We start from the raw sequence: 15,349 nt of genomic DNA on the forward strand, positions 1-15,349 counted from the left end.
GTGCTGCCAATGAAAGAAAGACAACAAAGTAGACGTTGACCAAGTCTTTTTAGTTCAATGCCATAAAGTGCAGCAGTAGAATACACCAAACCATCGTCATCATTTATGAGTTCAAGTTTTCCAATCAGACGCCAGGGGGCGCCACTGAATGGTCATTAAGGCACTTTCTGAATGATATTCTGGTGAGAGGAGGGGCGGGGCCTATCCTTACCTCCCGTCATCATCGCGTCCAGTCCACACGCCAAGGTGGCGTGGTCAAGGTCACACTGTCCATGTGTCCCTTTGGGTCTTGCTCGTGTCCTCAAGGCGGGAGTCATTACGTGCACGTCTTGGATTCCCACTCCTGAAAAGAAAAAAAACTCAATCATGATTTGAGGTGGATGAAGGGATGAAAGCGGAAGGCTGCCAGGCACTCACTCACCTTGGTCTTCTGCATGACGTTTCCCTTGGAGGAGGCGTAGAGCGAGGGCGGGCGTTTTCGCAGCTCCGAAGCAGAGTTGACGGGAATCACGCTGCTGTTGCTGGACACTTTGCTCGCCTTGTCATGGCACACCTGCAAACATGGCGTTCCTTCTTTTGCTTTTCAATTGAAAGTGGCTCATTATGCCTGATTTTTTACGACATTAAAATAATATAGATATCGCCGTGTGCATTTAAAAGCTTATCAACTTTTTGTTACCTTGGTGACGAGCGTAGCGCTGGTGGGCGGGGCCGTGATGGCGCCGCCGGCCAATGACTTGTTGAGGTTTTCTTTGACTTGGGTCAGCTTGAGCTCAAGCTCCACCCGCTCCTCCTCCTTCTGCTTGCACAGCGTCTCCAACTGGACCAGACGACGCTCCACGGCCGGGTCTGCGCGCGCAAAAACATATAGAAACTAAATACACACGGGCGCAGGTGAGTCACAGGTGCAACTCACCTGTGTTGCGAGCGTCCTTTAATTCCTTCAAGCTTCTCCTCTCAGCGCGCAGGGCGTTCAGGGCGCGTCTGAGGCTGTCCTTCTGCCTCTCCAGCTCAGCTTGCTCCGTCACGTATCTCCTGGCGTCGTCCTCGGCACGCAATTTCCCGTAGCGAGCATACTGGTTGACGCCTAAAGGCAAAAGGCCGACTCGCATCAATAGACCCGGTGGCGGCCATTTTGTGAAATCCCTTTGGTGTGATTGCGTGATGAACAATTTGGCTTTGGGAATGGCTGAGGTCAAAGCGAATGAGCGGCAGATGTTAACTCACTGGAGGCGTGTCTCTTGATGGCGGCCTGCTGCTCCGTCTTATCAGAGTCTCTGCTGGAGAAGGACGCCCGGCGCCTCGGCGGGCCGCCTCTGGTTGCCGCGCAGTCGTCGTCGTCGTCCTGTGGGGACGTGTGACGTCGTTATGAAAGCTGAAAACAAGTTGTCCTCTTTACCAGAACAAAGACATCTTTTGTCGGGAGAACAATGAAAGCCGCTATTTGTGAGCTAGTCACAAAAATGTGTGGGTGTGTGACTGTTCTTAAAAAACGGGGGGGGGGGAAAGTGGGGCGGTAAAAAAAAAGAAAAGAGTGTAGTTAAAAAAAGAAACTCGTCATATTTTAGCTTTTCAAAAAAATGAGAAAAAGCAGAACTCTTGGCAAATGTGGTGGAATCTCGTTTGATTAGTTCGCATGTTGAGCGGACGGATAGCACCCTTACCGCCACGCTTTCGTAGACGTCGTCATACGTGACGGCCCCGCGCTGGCAGGAAGTGGCCCAACTGAGAGGAAAGGAGGCCAAAAAAGATGAAGGCCGACCAGAGGAAATGGGCGTGGGTAACTCTGAGCGTCTCACAGGAAGGAGTTTCGGGCGGCGTGGCGGATGTCCGTCAGCGTGTCCACGTCCGCGTAGTCGTAGTGGAGTTCTTCGGGCAGCGCGCTACCGCCCGTCTCAGCCAGCAGGACGCCCAGCCAGCGGCCCAAATTCTCCGAGCAGCTGGCCTGACACGCACGGAATGTAGTTACAACCAATGAATCGGTTGTCAGAATTTTAGTTTGTCAAGCAGATGGAAGATTACCTCCAAGGCGACTAGCTCCGCCCCTCCTTGTAGGATGCGGAAGGAGAAAGGACGCTTGGGGCCGAGCCCCCCGGGCACCACCTCTGCCCCCCGCAGGGGGACCGTCGCAACGGGGGGCCGCTGGTCACCCGGGTCCCTCTGTAGCTTCAGAGTTCCCGCTCGCACCGTGCACCAGCACTCCTTCCAGACTCCGCTCAGGCACACGCTGAGATACCCTGGGGAGAGGGGGCGGGACATAGTGAGGTCAGGTTATTAACCGAACCAATCAGAAAGGCGCCTCACCGCAGCCAGGGTTTTGGTGGCGCCCGGAGGGGACGGGCGGCTTGCGTTTGGAGAAGGTGATGATTTGATTAATGGTCTTGCCCGCCGCGCGGCTCATGGAGCCTGTCAACTCCGACAAGGTGCCGCCGCGCTTCGCTTTGCCTGCAAGCCAAACACACATGTACACCGTGACCAATCAATAAGTCACGTTATTCAAGTTGTTTTTTGAAGAATTTTCTTTTTCTAAGTCAGGGTTTTTTTGGGGTTTGAATTTGTGAATAAAATCCAAAGGTATGAGATTTTTAAGAATAAAAAAATAAATAAAAATATAGTACTAATCGAATTTTTTTTGGGGTTGTGTACCCCATGGCAAAAAGTCCCGTAGAAATCCTGCCTTAGTGATTGTGGAGTAAGGAATGACATCATTCATTCTTTGTCAGCCCCCCCAACGACTATTTGTTATTTTGTGACATGATGGGGACACAATGGCAGGAAGAAGCAGGAAGGACGTCCTACTGTATCTGCTGCCGTCTCACTTCCTGTCCCCCCCAACCACGCCACAGAGCACAAAACAAAAAGCACAAAAAGTCCAAAAAGCAAGATTGGTGTTCAGCAATTAGGATGCTTCGATTGCATCAACACAATTGAGCGATGTCAGTTCGAATCATTCGTGCATGGTACAAAGAAAAATAGACGACTACGATGGAGCGTAAGCCTACCGAGTGTGTCACTAGCGTCCCGTCCTGGTCCCAGCGGCGGTCCATGCGGGAATGACCGGCAATCTGTGGTGGGCCCGCTGTCCGAGTCCGACGTGTGTCTGTCAGACTGCAGCATCTGAGGCAAGAAATCAGTTTGTCACATTTTACGGCGGTCACTTGAAATACAGCAACGACGAAGTCATCAACAGTTCACAGTAGCCAATGACGGCGCATGCTTTGGAGTCAGTCTGCTCTCTTCTGAGTCACCTTCGGAATGATGATCAGCCACCAAATTCCGTCTTAATAAAAACCGGGCAGTATTACGTTTTGGTTGTCACGATTTTCCATGACTCTTCATTCCAAATTCTCTGAAAGGGCATTTGAGGGAAAGCAGCAAGTATCTGGAAATGACTTTGCCGTTGTAGAATGTGTGTGTGTAGTGAGAGTGTGGAGAGGACGAGGCGGAAGCACCTTGTCAATCTCAGTCTTCCGTTGAACGACAGGAGAAGTTGATGCGTTGAGGGGGTCCATGTTGCCACAATGGCTGCTGACATTTTGCACCACCTGCGAATTTATATTCATTTCATCAAAACAAAACAAAACAACACGACATCATCTTCTGATGTTAGTCGTGAAGCAGCTGAGCCGGCCGGTCAGTGGGCCCGAACGGCGCGTGTAAGCGCCTGTACCTCCATCCATCGCTGGGCCTGCTCTTTGCTCTGCACGGCCAGAACCAGAACCTCTCCGGCATGCGTAGAGAAGCGCAGCTCGTGCCTTTTCTTCTTGCGGCCGTCCTTGTTGACGTATTGGACGCTGCACTGGCTGAGGGGAAGCTCCGTGTGGGGGCTGCTCTCCTTGATACTCTTATAGCACTGCACACACACACACACACACACACACACACGCTCTCTCTCAGTGTCCCTCAGTCTCTTTGAGTCTCTTTGAGTGCCTCAGCCCCTCCCTCCCTCGCTCTTACCTGTAGTTTGTTATCCCGCACCACCACCAGCTGTTTGGCCCACTGCCCGAATCGCTTCTTCCGCGGCAGAAAGGCGCAAATCCGGCAGTCCCTGATCGGAGCGTCCGAACTCCCGCCCGCAGGGCTCCGCCTCCGAGGTGGACTCTGCGCTTTGGACTCGTCGTCGTCCTCGTACGACTCGTAGGAGCTGCTCACTCCGTCTGAGTCGTTATCTGAGCGCATGGAACATTTGGGGTATTTCAATACAATCTAATCACAGACACTTAAAGTATTCCCCGGTGGAAAGACGTCGAGCGGACTCACAGGAGTTTTGGGGAGGCCCGTTGATCCTGGTGGTGGGGTAGTTGTCGTCTGCGTCTTCGTAGTAGGCGTCTTCCTCAGAATTCCTGGAAGCTGCTGGAGAAAAACAACAAGAAATGCTCAATTTTCATGTACTAAGTGTGTCTAAATAGGACGTGCGCCCACCGTCCACGTTGGTGGTGAAGTACTGGGGGGCCGAGTCCTGGTCCAGCGGAAGGGCCTCCTCGTAGTAGTCCTCCGGGAGGGGCGTGGTAGGCAGCGGAGGGGGCGTATCCGTGGGCGTCTGAGGGTGTAAAAAAATAAATAAAGTGCTTACCGAGCTAATGCAAACCACAAATAAAGTACAAGACCAACTCACCGATTTGTCTGGAAGTGTCTCTTCTTCCTCTTCCTCCCTCTTTTGGACGGGAGAGGTACTGAGCGCGTGCAGATCGCAGTCTGGTGACACAAAGGGTGACATCATAACCACACGTGACTAACTAGCTGGCTATTTTTTCAGTATTTTTATAAGATGATTATGTTTTCAACTTTTTACAACCTAAGAAAAGATAATATTCCTCCATCTCCCAAACAAATCCATAAACTGTGAACTTGAGGACTAACCAAAGCGCTCGAACAAGGACTCGACGAAGCTGGTGCCGTCGCCATAGCTGTTGACGTAAACGTCCGAAGCGCCGCCTGCCGAGAATGCAACGAGTCTTCAAACAAATATATTTGCTATCATTCAATTTGAAATGTAAGCTGAACGTAGACAGGAAGTGCCTGAATATATCCTGCGAGTGGACTTGATCGCTACCTGACGCCTGCAGCGTGTCCAGGATGTTCCGCACGGACGCCATTTTGTGGGCAGTGGTGGCGCTGAGGCTCTCGCCATCCAACATCTCGAGCAGAGTGGCCAGCTCGCCAAACAGTCGCTCCACCGCCTCTGCGCACAAACAAACAAACCCTTTTTAACTTAGGCTGAGATAAATATCTGATGGCGCCCATCTTATTTATTGTCATAGCATTGTCATTTGTTTTTTTGCAGTAATTGTGTTCATGTCAAAAACTGACATCCTGTTTGCGACTATGCGTGCTTGCAGGGACCTCGACACACACTCCAACATCCTGGCGTCAGGATGTTTCCTTCCAAAGAGGAAAAGAGGTCAAAGTGGAGAAGAAAAGGGGCAGACGAAAAAGTTTAACGTTAGCATTAAAACCGGGACCAAAATAACACGGAGCAACATGGGAGTGTGCGTTTCAGATGTCCTGCTGATTCATTGTCTTCTCAGATCTGTGAGACTCAAAGCGGTTCGGAGACAAAACCAGGCAGGCACCAAAATGGGCTGCGACACACACCACAGCTGCATTCAAGGAGTGTGTGTGAGCGGCCATTCATGCATCCAGCCCGCAGCTGCGAGCGAGCATGCGTGTGCACGCGCAGGCGGGCGTGTCGGCGTAGGCGAGCAGCTGTAGTTTCCTGTCTGGCTTGTTGACAACTCCTGTCCCGTCCTGCGTGTCCATTCGTGTGCTCACCATCATTGTGATGTGGCCATCTTGGAATGGTAAGGGCAACGAATTTCAGATTTGTCACAATCATTTTTCCATCAAACGCGGAAAAAACGTGCTGGACAAAGGCCAATCATTTTCTTTTCGGATTTTTCACGTGAACCCAGACAAAAATGTGCCATCGTCCTGCTGGACCAGGACTTTGCACGTTTGTGTGCGACTGTGGTTGGTTCTTTCATGCCAAGAAGCAGAAGAGGATCAGCTGTTCAACCAGCTCGGGGCCCACTTCGCCCACACAGCCGGCATTGTAACCCGCCCAAAACACACACACACACACACACACACACACGCACACACGCACACACGCACGCACAGTCATAAGACTGCAACCATGCGACTCCAATTTTTAGATCTTCTGAGTCTCTGTGATGTTCTCACGCCAAACAACGATGATAGCATGTGTTGTGGGTTTCTTGTTCTCCTCTTACATCTGTCTCCAGACACTGTCCCTTTTTGGCTTAGACGGGGGTCCATGTGTTCATGAGGAGGGTCAGAGTTCACATCTTGGTGCCCCGGCAGAAACAATTGCCTTCACTGTCTTAGTCACTTCTCATTTAAATTTGGGGCATTTCCACAGCACAGACAACCAAGCAAAAAAATGTCGCTTTTGGAATTTGTTTTGAAACTCGGTGCTGGGGGGTACAACACATGCTGGCGAGGAAGTAGGACGCTTCCAGTTGCATACTTCCACCGCCTCCCATGACGTCACCGTACCTGCTTGCTTTGCTATGGCGTCACCGTTATGTTTAACAGCCCGACCGCAAATCGCCGCCCTCTTTCACCCGCGCCGCGCTGACTCGGTTGTCGATAACTTTTGTAACACAGTGGTGTGTCAATAAATGCCACACTTTTCTGACTTGGTGCGCTCAAATTACTCGTATCGTACCTGTAGCGCTCAATTCGGGAGCCGTGACGTCAACTTGACGGGACCGAAGGCGGCTAGAAAGCTAACTCGAAAGTAACGGCGAGATGATGTCATCACGAAGCGCAACTTTGCGTGAAAACTTTATGTGGAAACTCACCGTTTTGGCGTTTGGGATCCATGCGCTCCAAATGTGCACTTATGATCTGCTGCCTACACTTCCGTCGCTTGGTCGTGGTGTTCGAAGCGGACCAGGCGCGAGGCAATTAAGACAAGACTGGACGATGGCGGTCCGTCCCATTTCCGCAAAACAGACCAACCACAATCTTAAACGTCACTGTACTGTTCTTCCAGCTTATCCTATACCGTGACGTCATCCAAAATGTTAGAAAGTTAGGACCCAAACGAATCTGAAAGGTCCAAAAGTTATTGTAAACGTATATGTATAGTATAGGAAGTGTAGTCGTTATAGTCAAAGTATTTTGGTTTTATTTAATATTCTATATAATTTTATATGTTTTGATCAAAAAGAATAAAAATGTACCATGAGCCTTTTTTCCCATAATAATGACCATATATGGTAATGTTCTTTTTTATGAAAAAGGCTTTTTTTTCTTTAAAAACAACAACCTTGTACAGTTATTTTTTTTAATGAGCTAACCCCATGAACTTTGACCCCTGACCTTTGATCCATGGCCTTAGACCCCCTAACACAGTGTTTTTTATTTTATTTTATCACCAATTATATCACACATGCATTGACTGAATTAAAACACTGACTTCAGCATCCACGTTTATTATTTGACAAAGTAGCACACGTTAACACCTCCAATGAAGAGAACGACATTTACTGGCGGGAATTCTCTCTCCTTTCTTTTCCTGAACTGGAAAAAATGCCACAGAGTTCCCATCTTTTCCCAACACACGCACGCACGCACACACGCATGCACGCACGCACGACAGCCAGTCACTGTCAATCAGCCGGTGGTTGACCCCCCCACGGAACTGACAATGTTTGCTACTTCAGTCGAGGTGGTTCTGAGCCAATCGGGCCGAGCGGGTTTGAGTTGACTTTGACCGTATAGGGCGAGCACGCGCCTGCATTATTTATTGATTAGTTGTCGAGCGTGAAAAGCAGTTGAAGAGAAGGCCATAAAGTCCAGATTGACGTCTTGGTTGTTGGCGTGCCATATACAGTACAGTGATATAGAACTTCTAAGCCCCGCCCCCTCGTTAAGTCACAAGTAGAAATCAGTTTACAAACGCTAACAATATAGCATATAGCTCTCTAGGCTGGATATCACCCTGAAAAAAGTCAAAGCGCAATCACTTTTCCATAGGAAATCTCATCTCAAGGCAAAGGGATCACCGTGCGCGCCGGGATTTAGACCCGGACCAGAAGACGGGCTTCCTGGGAACCACGCACGGTTCCGAACCCGCTCCTAAACCGCCTCGTAGACCTGGCCGGGCCGGGTCACGGACCTGAGTCATATAGCGGACATAGTCAGCTCACAATGTAGCGGACCAGATCGGAGACGGCAAAGGGTCGAGGTCATAGACCGCACCGAGTCCCGTCACAGACGCGATCATCATAAGAGTGAGCCGTTGGACGCAACCAGTCAGGTCCTAAGCCGACTCCCAAATATCGGAGGCCGGCCCGGTCCACGAAGAGCGGTCGAGCTCGTGGCGCTCAAGTACACTTGCAGCATTCACACCAGGCCTTTTTTTTTTTTTTTAGCAGCAAATGGAAGAGAAATGCTTTTCTTTTTTCTTTTTTTGGACAAAGTGCAATTGCGTTAAACATATATAGGATTCTTGACATGTATATTATATATATATATATATATTTCTTGATATAGTGACTCTTCTATAGTGTAGATATCAAGCACACTTAACTTTGTAACTATTTACAGAAATGGAACTGGACGGGAGAGGAGAGGAAAGCCAGTCAAATAAGAGTCTTGGATCGTCGTTCCCAAAGAGCACCAAGTTCTCCCTTCTTTCGACGCAACCGCACCGGTACAAATAGAAAAGATTTTGACAGATCCACGACGACGACTTCTATGGTTGTGCAGCCCAAGCTGCTATTCACTCTCACCGTGCGGAAAAGAAAGAAAGCAACATTCTGGAAGCGGGAACGTCAACTTGTGTTACAATTGCTGGGAATGTAAGTTTGCGTTTCCGTTGGCGCACCTTTCAAGCCTTCAATGCCGGCCGGCCGGCACGCGGCTAAGGTACAAAAATAGAAGCGCAACTTTGCTTTTATCTGCTTTTCAACGCAACAAAAATGTGGGCGACGGAGATAACAGGGACTTTGTAAAAAGTGGCGGCATGCAAACCCGAAACTTCTGATTTTGACATGATTACAGAAATCGGAGGTCCCTGCACGATAGTCATTTTGTTTTCAATAAAAGGCAGAATAGTACAAGACGATAATTGTACATTTTGAAATTCAAATCGAAATTTTGCTCGCCACGTCGCGAGTGCCTTGTGAAGTTTTTCTAAGCGTTCGAAGAAACAAGGACGAAGCCCTTTCGGCCGTGCGGCCGAGCGGCAAACCTTCATTTTGCTGCACGCGCACGTCCCAAGGCACCACGCTCACGCTCGCTTGAAGAGCGACAGCCGCAGCAACTGATGCGGCCAAAGACGGCACAGTGCGCAGGGCAGGGGAGCAGATAAGGAACATTTTGGTTCTTGTGTTTACGACAACCCCCCCCCCCCCCCCAAACAAACAAACAAACAAACAAACAAACAGGTAGCTTATCTAGTTAGCGCACTTAGCACATTTAGCTTGTCGCGTGGACCGAAAAGAAATGTTTCATTTGTGGACCCAACGAGCTTCACAGTTCCATTGGGGTACCTCAGACCCTCCCACCCCACCCCTTCCCCAATATACCCCCCCCCCCAACTTCTACATTCAATACGGCGTCATGTAAGCTGTGCAAAACCTTACGTTGCCTGGCTGGGTGGCCATTTTGTTGCATGTCTTTGGTACAAAACAATCAATGAAAATAGATTACGAGTGTGCAAATATTCCTTTGTAACGCAAAAATAGCTCTCAGCCTCGCCCACCCGGAGAGTACCACCCAGCAACTGTCATCTATTGCAGAGACCCCTCCCCAGACACACACACACACACACACACTCACACATGCACGCACACGCATACAGTGACTCTGTGGCATCGAGCAAGCAGAGCTCTCATATTTACGCACATTCACAAGATCTTTGAACACATCACAACTTCTCCTTCCACGCGCACACACAAATATTTCTTCCGCCGTCACACGCGCGCACACACAAGGCACAATGAATAGAATCGGATCATTCGGAACACTAGCATGAACTCACTCACGTCTACTGTACAAGAGGGGGGGGGGGGGGGCGGAGCCATCTTCATCTTCCTCCTTGTAGCCCGATTCGCCCCGCCCGTGTAGAACTAGCACCATACTACATCCCGTTCCGCTAGGCAACATCGAGGCCTTTCCGTTCGCCGTGGCGACGGGATTCCACGCTGTCACGGCACAGCTGGCCTGGAGGGTGTGGGGGAAGATGGGGTGGGGCGGAAAGCCGGGGTCGTGCGACTACACGTGTGCATTGAGGCCAGGTGGGAGGGGCATGCAAAGGGGGCGTGGTTATAAGGGGGACAGCGAGGCGGGAACATTGATGCCGCGCCTCGCGAGTGCTCGTCTACATTTTGGAGGTGGGCACCCGCAAGCCCACCAGCCCGCCGGTGGGGTCGCCGCATCCCGTGTTCTCCAAGATCTTGTTCACGAAGTCCGAAGTCTGTCCGGCGACAGGCGGCGACACTGCCAACACAAAAGGGAAGTCGATTGATGGCAACCAAAACCCAAATTGATCAAGCGATGTTTGGAAGTCCCAAAAAATTTTTGGAGCGTGGGAGTCAAGTTGCCGCTGAATATGTTTCAAAAAACGTCCTTGCATGGTTGACGGGAAAGTCGGTGGCGGGCCTCACCGAGCTTGTCCTGGATGATTCTGTCCAGCGTGTCGCTCATGCTGCTGGTGCCGGGGGACGAGTCCTCGGCGCGGCTCACGATCTCCTCCTTGATGGCGTTGATGACAAACAGCAGGCGATCTACGGGGAAGACGCCACAGGAACAATTCCGAATATGGTGAAATGGCAAACTAAAGGGAGGAAGGAGGCGAGCCCCAAACAGACGGCGGAAACATACCGTACTCGGTGCTGAGCCCCCACAGCTTCACCTTGTTGGCTTCATACTGCGCCTTCTTCTTCAGACGGCAGGCCCTGCACACAGCGACACGTCAGCGTGGCCCCACTTGGCTGTGTGTCTGTGTGTGTGGGCCTTACCTGGAGGCCAGCTTGTTCTTCTCCTTGCGTGACCACGGCCTGGCGGTGACCGGCAGCTCACTAACGGGCGTCAGGTCTCCAATCACTTTGTTGAGTTTGCGCAACTCTGTGCCGATCTGCAGGAGCTTCCTGGGGTTGGGGGTCAAGTCCTCAACGTCGGTGCGCCGAGATCTCTTCAGCATGTGCTTTCCTGCGAGGAGCAGGGCAAGACAGACTGTTACACGCAGTCGATTTTCGCCCAAATGCACAAAGCGAGCGGGTTTACCATGCAGAGGTCCATTCTTCTGGTACAGGTTGCTGGGCAGGGTGTGGCGGTCCCACTCGCAAGGTTTCAGCATGCGCTCCTGCTTGGACGGCGTCAGCTGCTCGCTGTACTCCCAGAAGTAGCGGCGCTTGCCTCGCTTGCGACTCGACACGCCTGCAGTCAGGCCCTTGGTGTCCTCTGGGAGGGACAGGTCGCAGCCTGTCTCACCAAAAGGATGAAGATGAGGAACGTGTGAAGAAGGAAAAAGATGTGGATGTGAAGATGAAAAGAACGAAGAAGAAAAGAAAGTGGCAGCGTGCGTACCAGGCTCTGAGAAGGCGTCGCTCATGTCGTCGTCCTTATCGGCCTCGTAGTCGTCATCTTCATCCTCCTCCTCCTCGTTGTCAGACAACTCGTGCTCGCTGCCAAAGCCTTCGTCATGGTCTTCGTCGCGGTCTTCCTCAAGGTCTTCCTCACGGTCTTCCTCGTCCAGCTCCGGCCCGTCGCCCTCGTCGCCTTCCTCCTCGTCCTCTTCGTCGTCCTCTTCTTCCTCCTCCTCCTCCTCTTCATCATCATCCTCGTCTAGCCGCGAGATGCTCCTGCCGGCGAGGCGGCTCCGGGTGAGGAACAACGAGTAGTTGTGTTCTTCCTCTTTGCTCTTGTCCTCCTCCCCTTGCCCGCCGCTCTCAGGCCCTCGGGGCACCCCTCCCGAGGCGCTGCCCTCCAGGGGGGCGGGGCCAGCGTCCTCTGGCGGCGGGCCTGCGCCAAAGCCGAAGCTGGCGGGAGAAGCCACCGAAGCGGCGTCGGTCGACGTGGACGCCACGCTGTGGCGCTGCAGGGGATGGGGGGCCTCCGCACTCTCCAAGGAGGTCTGCGAAGGAGCGTCCGCTTGCGCTTTGTGAGCGCTCAGGCGTACTTTGGGCTTCCGCACAAAGTCAAAGTTGGTCGACGGGGTCGCCCGCACAGGGCCTTTGCCAGGAGAACCACGCAGGTTGGCCTCCGTTTTGGATATGGTCTCTGTGCTGGACGGGACTGGCCGAGTGGCCTTCTGGAAGCCTTCGGGGAAGTCCGGCAGGAGGCTCCTGGAGGGGCGGGATGAGGAGGCGCAGCTGGCCGAGGGGCGGGTGAGGCCGGCGCCTGACGCGGGGAGCGGCGCTCGCTTGGCGGGGGGCGGCGGCTGGGGCCCGGGCGGACTAGGCTCGGTGGGCGGGTACAAGGCCTCGCACACGGGCTGCGAGTCCTCGCTGTTGAGCTGAGCCAGGGTGGGCGTTTGGCCAATCACTTCCTCATCCTGGTACGGGCTGGAGAAGTCATCCAGGCCCAGGAAGTCCACCTCCTTGGTGCCCCAGATGTCACAGCTGGCTAGACGCGTGTATCTGAATGCAGACGGATGCAAGAACACACACACACGTGTTAAAGCAGAGGCGGGCTCCGCGTGGGCGCTTGGCATCCTGTAGTTTCCAGTAGGCCACAGCAGCGCGTGGCATCGTGAGCCCGTCCTACCTGGTGAGGTCCTCCCAGTACGAGTCCCACTGCTCAAACGCCGAGCCGCCGTGCGGCGCGTCGCATTCTCCGAGCGTCATCATCAGCTGCTGCTCCGATCCAGCGTCAGAATCCTTGGCACCATCGGCCGCGCCCACCATGCCGTCTTCATAAGGACTCTGTCGGTGACTCATGTCTCTGTCCTGGAGAGGCAGAAGGCAGGACATTTATGGAGCTACATGACCTTGCATCTCTCTCTCTCTCTCTGAGTGTGTGTTAGACTCACCAGCTCATACATAAAGTCGGGGTCGGAGGTGTTGGCGAGCAGCTCGGTGCTGGTCAGTGCCTGGTCGGCGAAGGAGAAGTGCTGAAAGTCGTCCCCAAAGGGAGGCTCCATCCCACTCACGCTGGGCTGCAACATACGCGTTCGCACGTCAACATTAGCACGAATGCAATCGCTTGGAGGATGCGCTGGCGCTCACTCAATTGCTTGAGTGAAATGGCGTACATCCCAAGACAACATTGTATTTGGGTCTGTTTGTTCTGTTCAACCGACAGCAACTGCAGCCCTCCTTGCCCACATGCACCCGGGCATGAGGTCTGTCGCCATAGCAACGCATCACGTGACAAAGGCCCACCTGAGGCATCGCAAGATGCAACTTAGCGCTTCAGCGGTGGGGAACCTCTGGGCCTGGCGTCCAGTCCCAGGGGTGTGAGGTCGCTTGGGAGAGGAGCGTGAGGGAGCTGGACCGAAAGGTGGCGGCGGCGGCACTCGGGTGGGTGTCGAGACTCCAGACGATCTAATTTAAGATGATCTGATAAACATCAGAACAGGATGGAAAACACAATCAGGGAAGAAAGCAATGAAAGAAACTGAACACATCAAGATTAGCATTATATTGCTTTAGCAGTTGTCATTCTGAGTGTGTGGATGATTTTGTCATTGGTACTTCTGTTTATTTTCAAACAAAAGAAGCCATAAACAATAGACAAGCAAGGGCTGCAACGTCTAGACAAATTACTTGTTTGGAATCACACTAAGATGCTATTTTAGAAAAGGAAGGGGCGTGGATGTATGAGAAAAGACAGCATGTAAAGTACAATTTCACATTCTTCAGGCTGCAGCAACGAATGTAGTTCAATGTTGTGGAAGAAAGAAAGGATCAACTTTCACATCCTAATGATAATCAGGATGTATTATGATCCAGATCCTTTCAAAGACAACAATCAAACGTAAGAATGTGGCAACAGTGGTGACTAACGAAGATGGTGAGCTGCCTCTCACATCCTCCAGCAAGCAAAACAAACGCTCAATCTAACTTGACGGCGCCAACACCCACGCGGTCTGGCCCTACCATTGGTCGAGGGGCTGTGTAGGTCCGCCTCCACGCTCAACCTCATTGGTCAGGTTCGCCGTCAGCGGTGAGGCGCTCGTACATAATGAGCGAGCACTCGTTCAAGGTTGGTTGAGGCTTAAGATAAACAAGTCGGAGGCCTGCCTCTCGCTGGCCTACTTTCAAATGTTTCGCGTTTGATTCGCCACAGACGTAAAAACACTCGACAACAAAGTCAACCATCAAACCCCAACCAACGCGTGCTAATTGCTAGCTGATCACCGTGAACGGGACACGAAAGGAAACATTCCCACTCGCGTGACGTCAAACATCAAGTTTCCTCCTAAAACATGGATGCCGCTTTTTTTTTTATTAACTTCATGAGAAAACAAACCGAGGGGGCGTGGGAAGGGGGGGGGAATGTTCTAGCATGTGCGTGTATATATGTGTGTGTGTGTGTGTGTATTGGGGGGCGTGTACCGTGGCAGCTAAAGTCAACGTTCCACGCCATCCGCGACCACTTCAACACACGTAATAAAACAACAATTTAGCATGTCCTTGTGCAAAGTGTGTTCATTACAAAAGTGAAAGAGATCTTGTTACGCAATTGCTTTACGGCCGCACTGGCCGGGAATTAGACGGGCACCCCACGCCTGCTAAATGTTCCCAACGAACATGAGAAACCAAGAAAGGGTGCTTGTTGTTGTTGGTTGAGATAGGGGGGGGGGGGGGGCTATCTGATCAGCTGCATCCACGAAACAATTGCAAACACAAGCTGAACACCTTGGATTTGTTCGTTTTCTTATTGTTTTCCGCCGATTTAATGCGCAACAGTAATAAGAAGAGCGAAGGAAGGGAAGGAGGAGGGGCGTTAGCTTGCACGCTAGCCACCGAGCTAATAATCCTCCGCGGCGGCCGAAATCTCCAAAGCGCAAAACCTTGGCCCGATCCCCCCCCAAAAAAGCGTCGCACTCACCGATTTGCTGACTCACTTCCGGTCAGGCCGCGCTGGCGTCCCTCTCGCAGGCTTGTTTGATCGGGTGGTGTGGTTCAGTTCGCTGGCTTGTTTCTTTCGTATTCTCGCCGAGTTTGCTTGTCGCTCTTTTGTTTTGTTTTGTTTTGACGCTTCCTGGAAGGCGCGTGACTCCCCTACCACGTGGTACGCGGCTCGGCCAATGGGAGTGACGTCTTCCGCGTTCTGCAGGATAAACACAATTTGCGCAAACTTGAAATATAGACTTTGTGTTTGCCTCTTGATGTTTATTCCAAGGTGTTATTGCTGTTTCATATTT

General features: G+C 51.9%; 2 protein-coding genes across 6 annotated transcripts; both read right to left on the reverse strand.

Moving 5' to 3' along the window:
• Positions 1 to 29: 29 nt before the first annotated feature.
• On the reverse strand, positions 30 to 6,977 carry LOC147043193 (actin filament-associated protein 1-like 1). 3 transcript variants are annotated; one of them, XM_085935938.1, is made up of 19 exons: positions 6,828 to 6,977; positions 5,054 to 5,182; positions 4,861 to 4,935; positions 4,616 to 4,695; positions 4,423 to 4,540; positions 4,261 to 4,350; positions 3,958 to 4,169; positions 3,671 to 3,853; positions 3,453 to 3,545; positions 3,003 to 3,117; positions 2,305 to 2,445; positions 2,023 to 2,237; positions 1,800 to 1,945; positions 1,665 to 1,725; positions 1,228 to 1,345; positions 917 to 1,087; positions 680 to 849; positions 422 to 553; positions 30 to 343 (listed from the first exon to the last, which is right to left on the reverse strand). In XM_085935938.1, exons 1-19 carry the CDS (start codon positions 6,847 to 6,849, stop codon positions 317 to 319), a joined length of 2,298 nt encoding a protein of 765 aa, XP_085792064.1. In that variant the 5' UTR covers positions 6,850 to 6,977; the 3' UTR covers positions 30 to 316. The 3 variants fall into 3 exon arrangements, with proteins under 3 accessions (XP_085792064.1, XP_085792062.1, XP_085792061.1); XM_085935936.1 differs by having other exon boundaries at positions 4,261 to 4,353; XM_085935935.1 differs by having other exon boundaries at positions 4,423 to 4,695.
• A 470-nt stretch (positions 6,978 to 7,447) lies between these two features.
• Positions 7,448 to 15,210, reverse strand: crebrf (creb3 regulatory factor). Of its 3 annotated transcripts, XM_085935940.1 has the most exons (10): positions 15,034 to 15,210; positions 13,362 to 13,538; positions 13,010 to 13,135; positions 12,745 to 12,926; positions 11,566 to 12,617; positions 11,263 to 11,460; positions 10,998 to 11,187; positions 10,861 to 10,934; positions 10,644 to 10,763; positions 7,448 to 10,476 (listed from the first exon to the last, which is right to left on the reverse strand). In XM_085935940.1, exons 2-10 carry the CDS (start codon positions 13,368 to 13,370, stop codon positions 10,358 to 10,360), a joined length of 2,070 nt encoding a protein of 689 aa, XP_085792066.1. In that variant the 5' UTR covers positions 13,371 to 13,538; positions 15,034 to 15,210; the 3' UTR covers positions 7,448 to 10,357. The 3 variants fall into 3 exon arrangements, with proteins under 3 accessions (XP_085792066.1, XP_085792067.1, XP_085792065.1); XM_085935941.1 differs by lacking the exons at positions 13,362 to 13,538; positions 15,034 to 15,210 and having other exon boundaries at positions 13,010 to 13,144; XM_085935939.1 differs by lacking the exons at positions 13,362 to 13,538; positions 15,034 to 15,210 and having other exon boundaries at positions 11,263 to 12,617; positions 13,010 to 13,144.
• Between the last annotated feature and the right edge of the window lie 139 nt (positions 15,211 to 15,349).

The sequence above is a fragment of the Syngnathus leptorhynchus genome, chromosome 17 (genome assembly GCF_054491065.1).
Source record: "Syngnathus leptorhynchus isolate UIUO chromosome 17, UIUO_Slep, whole genome shotgun sequence".
NCBI classification, from domain to species: Eukaryota; Metazoa; Chordata; class Actinopteri; order Syngnathiformes; family Syngnathidae; genus Syngnathus; species Syngnathus leptorhynchus.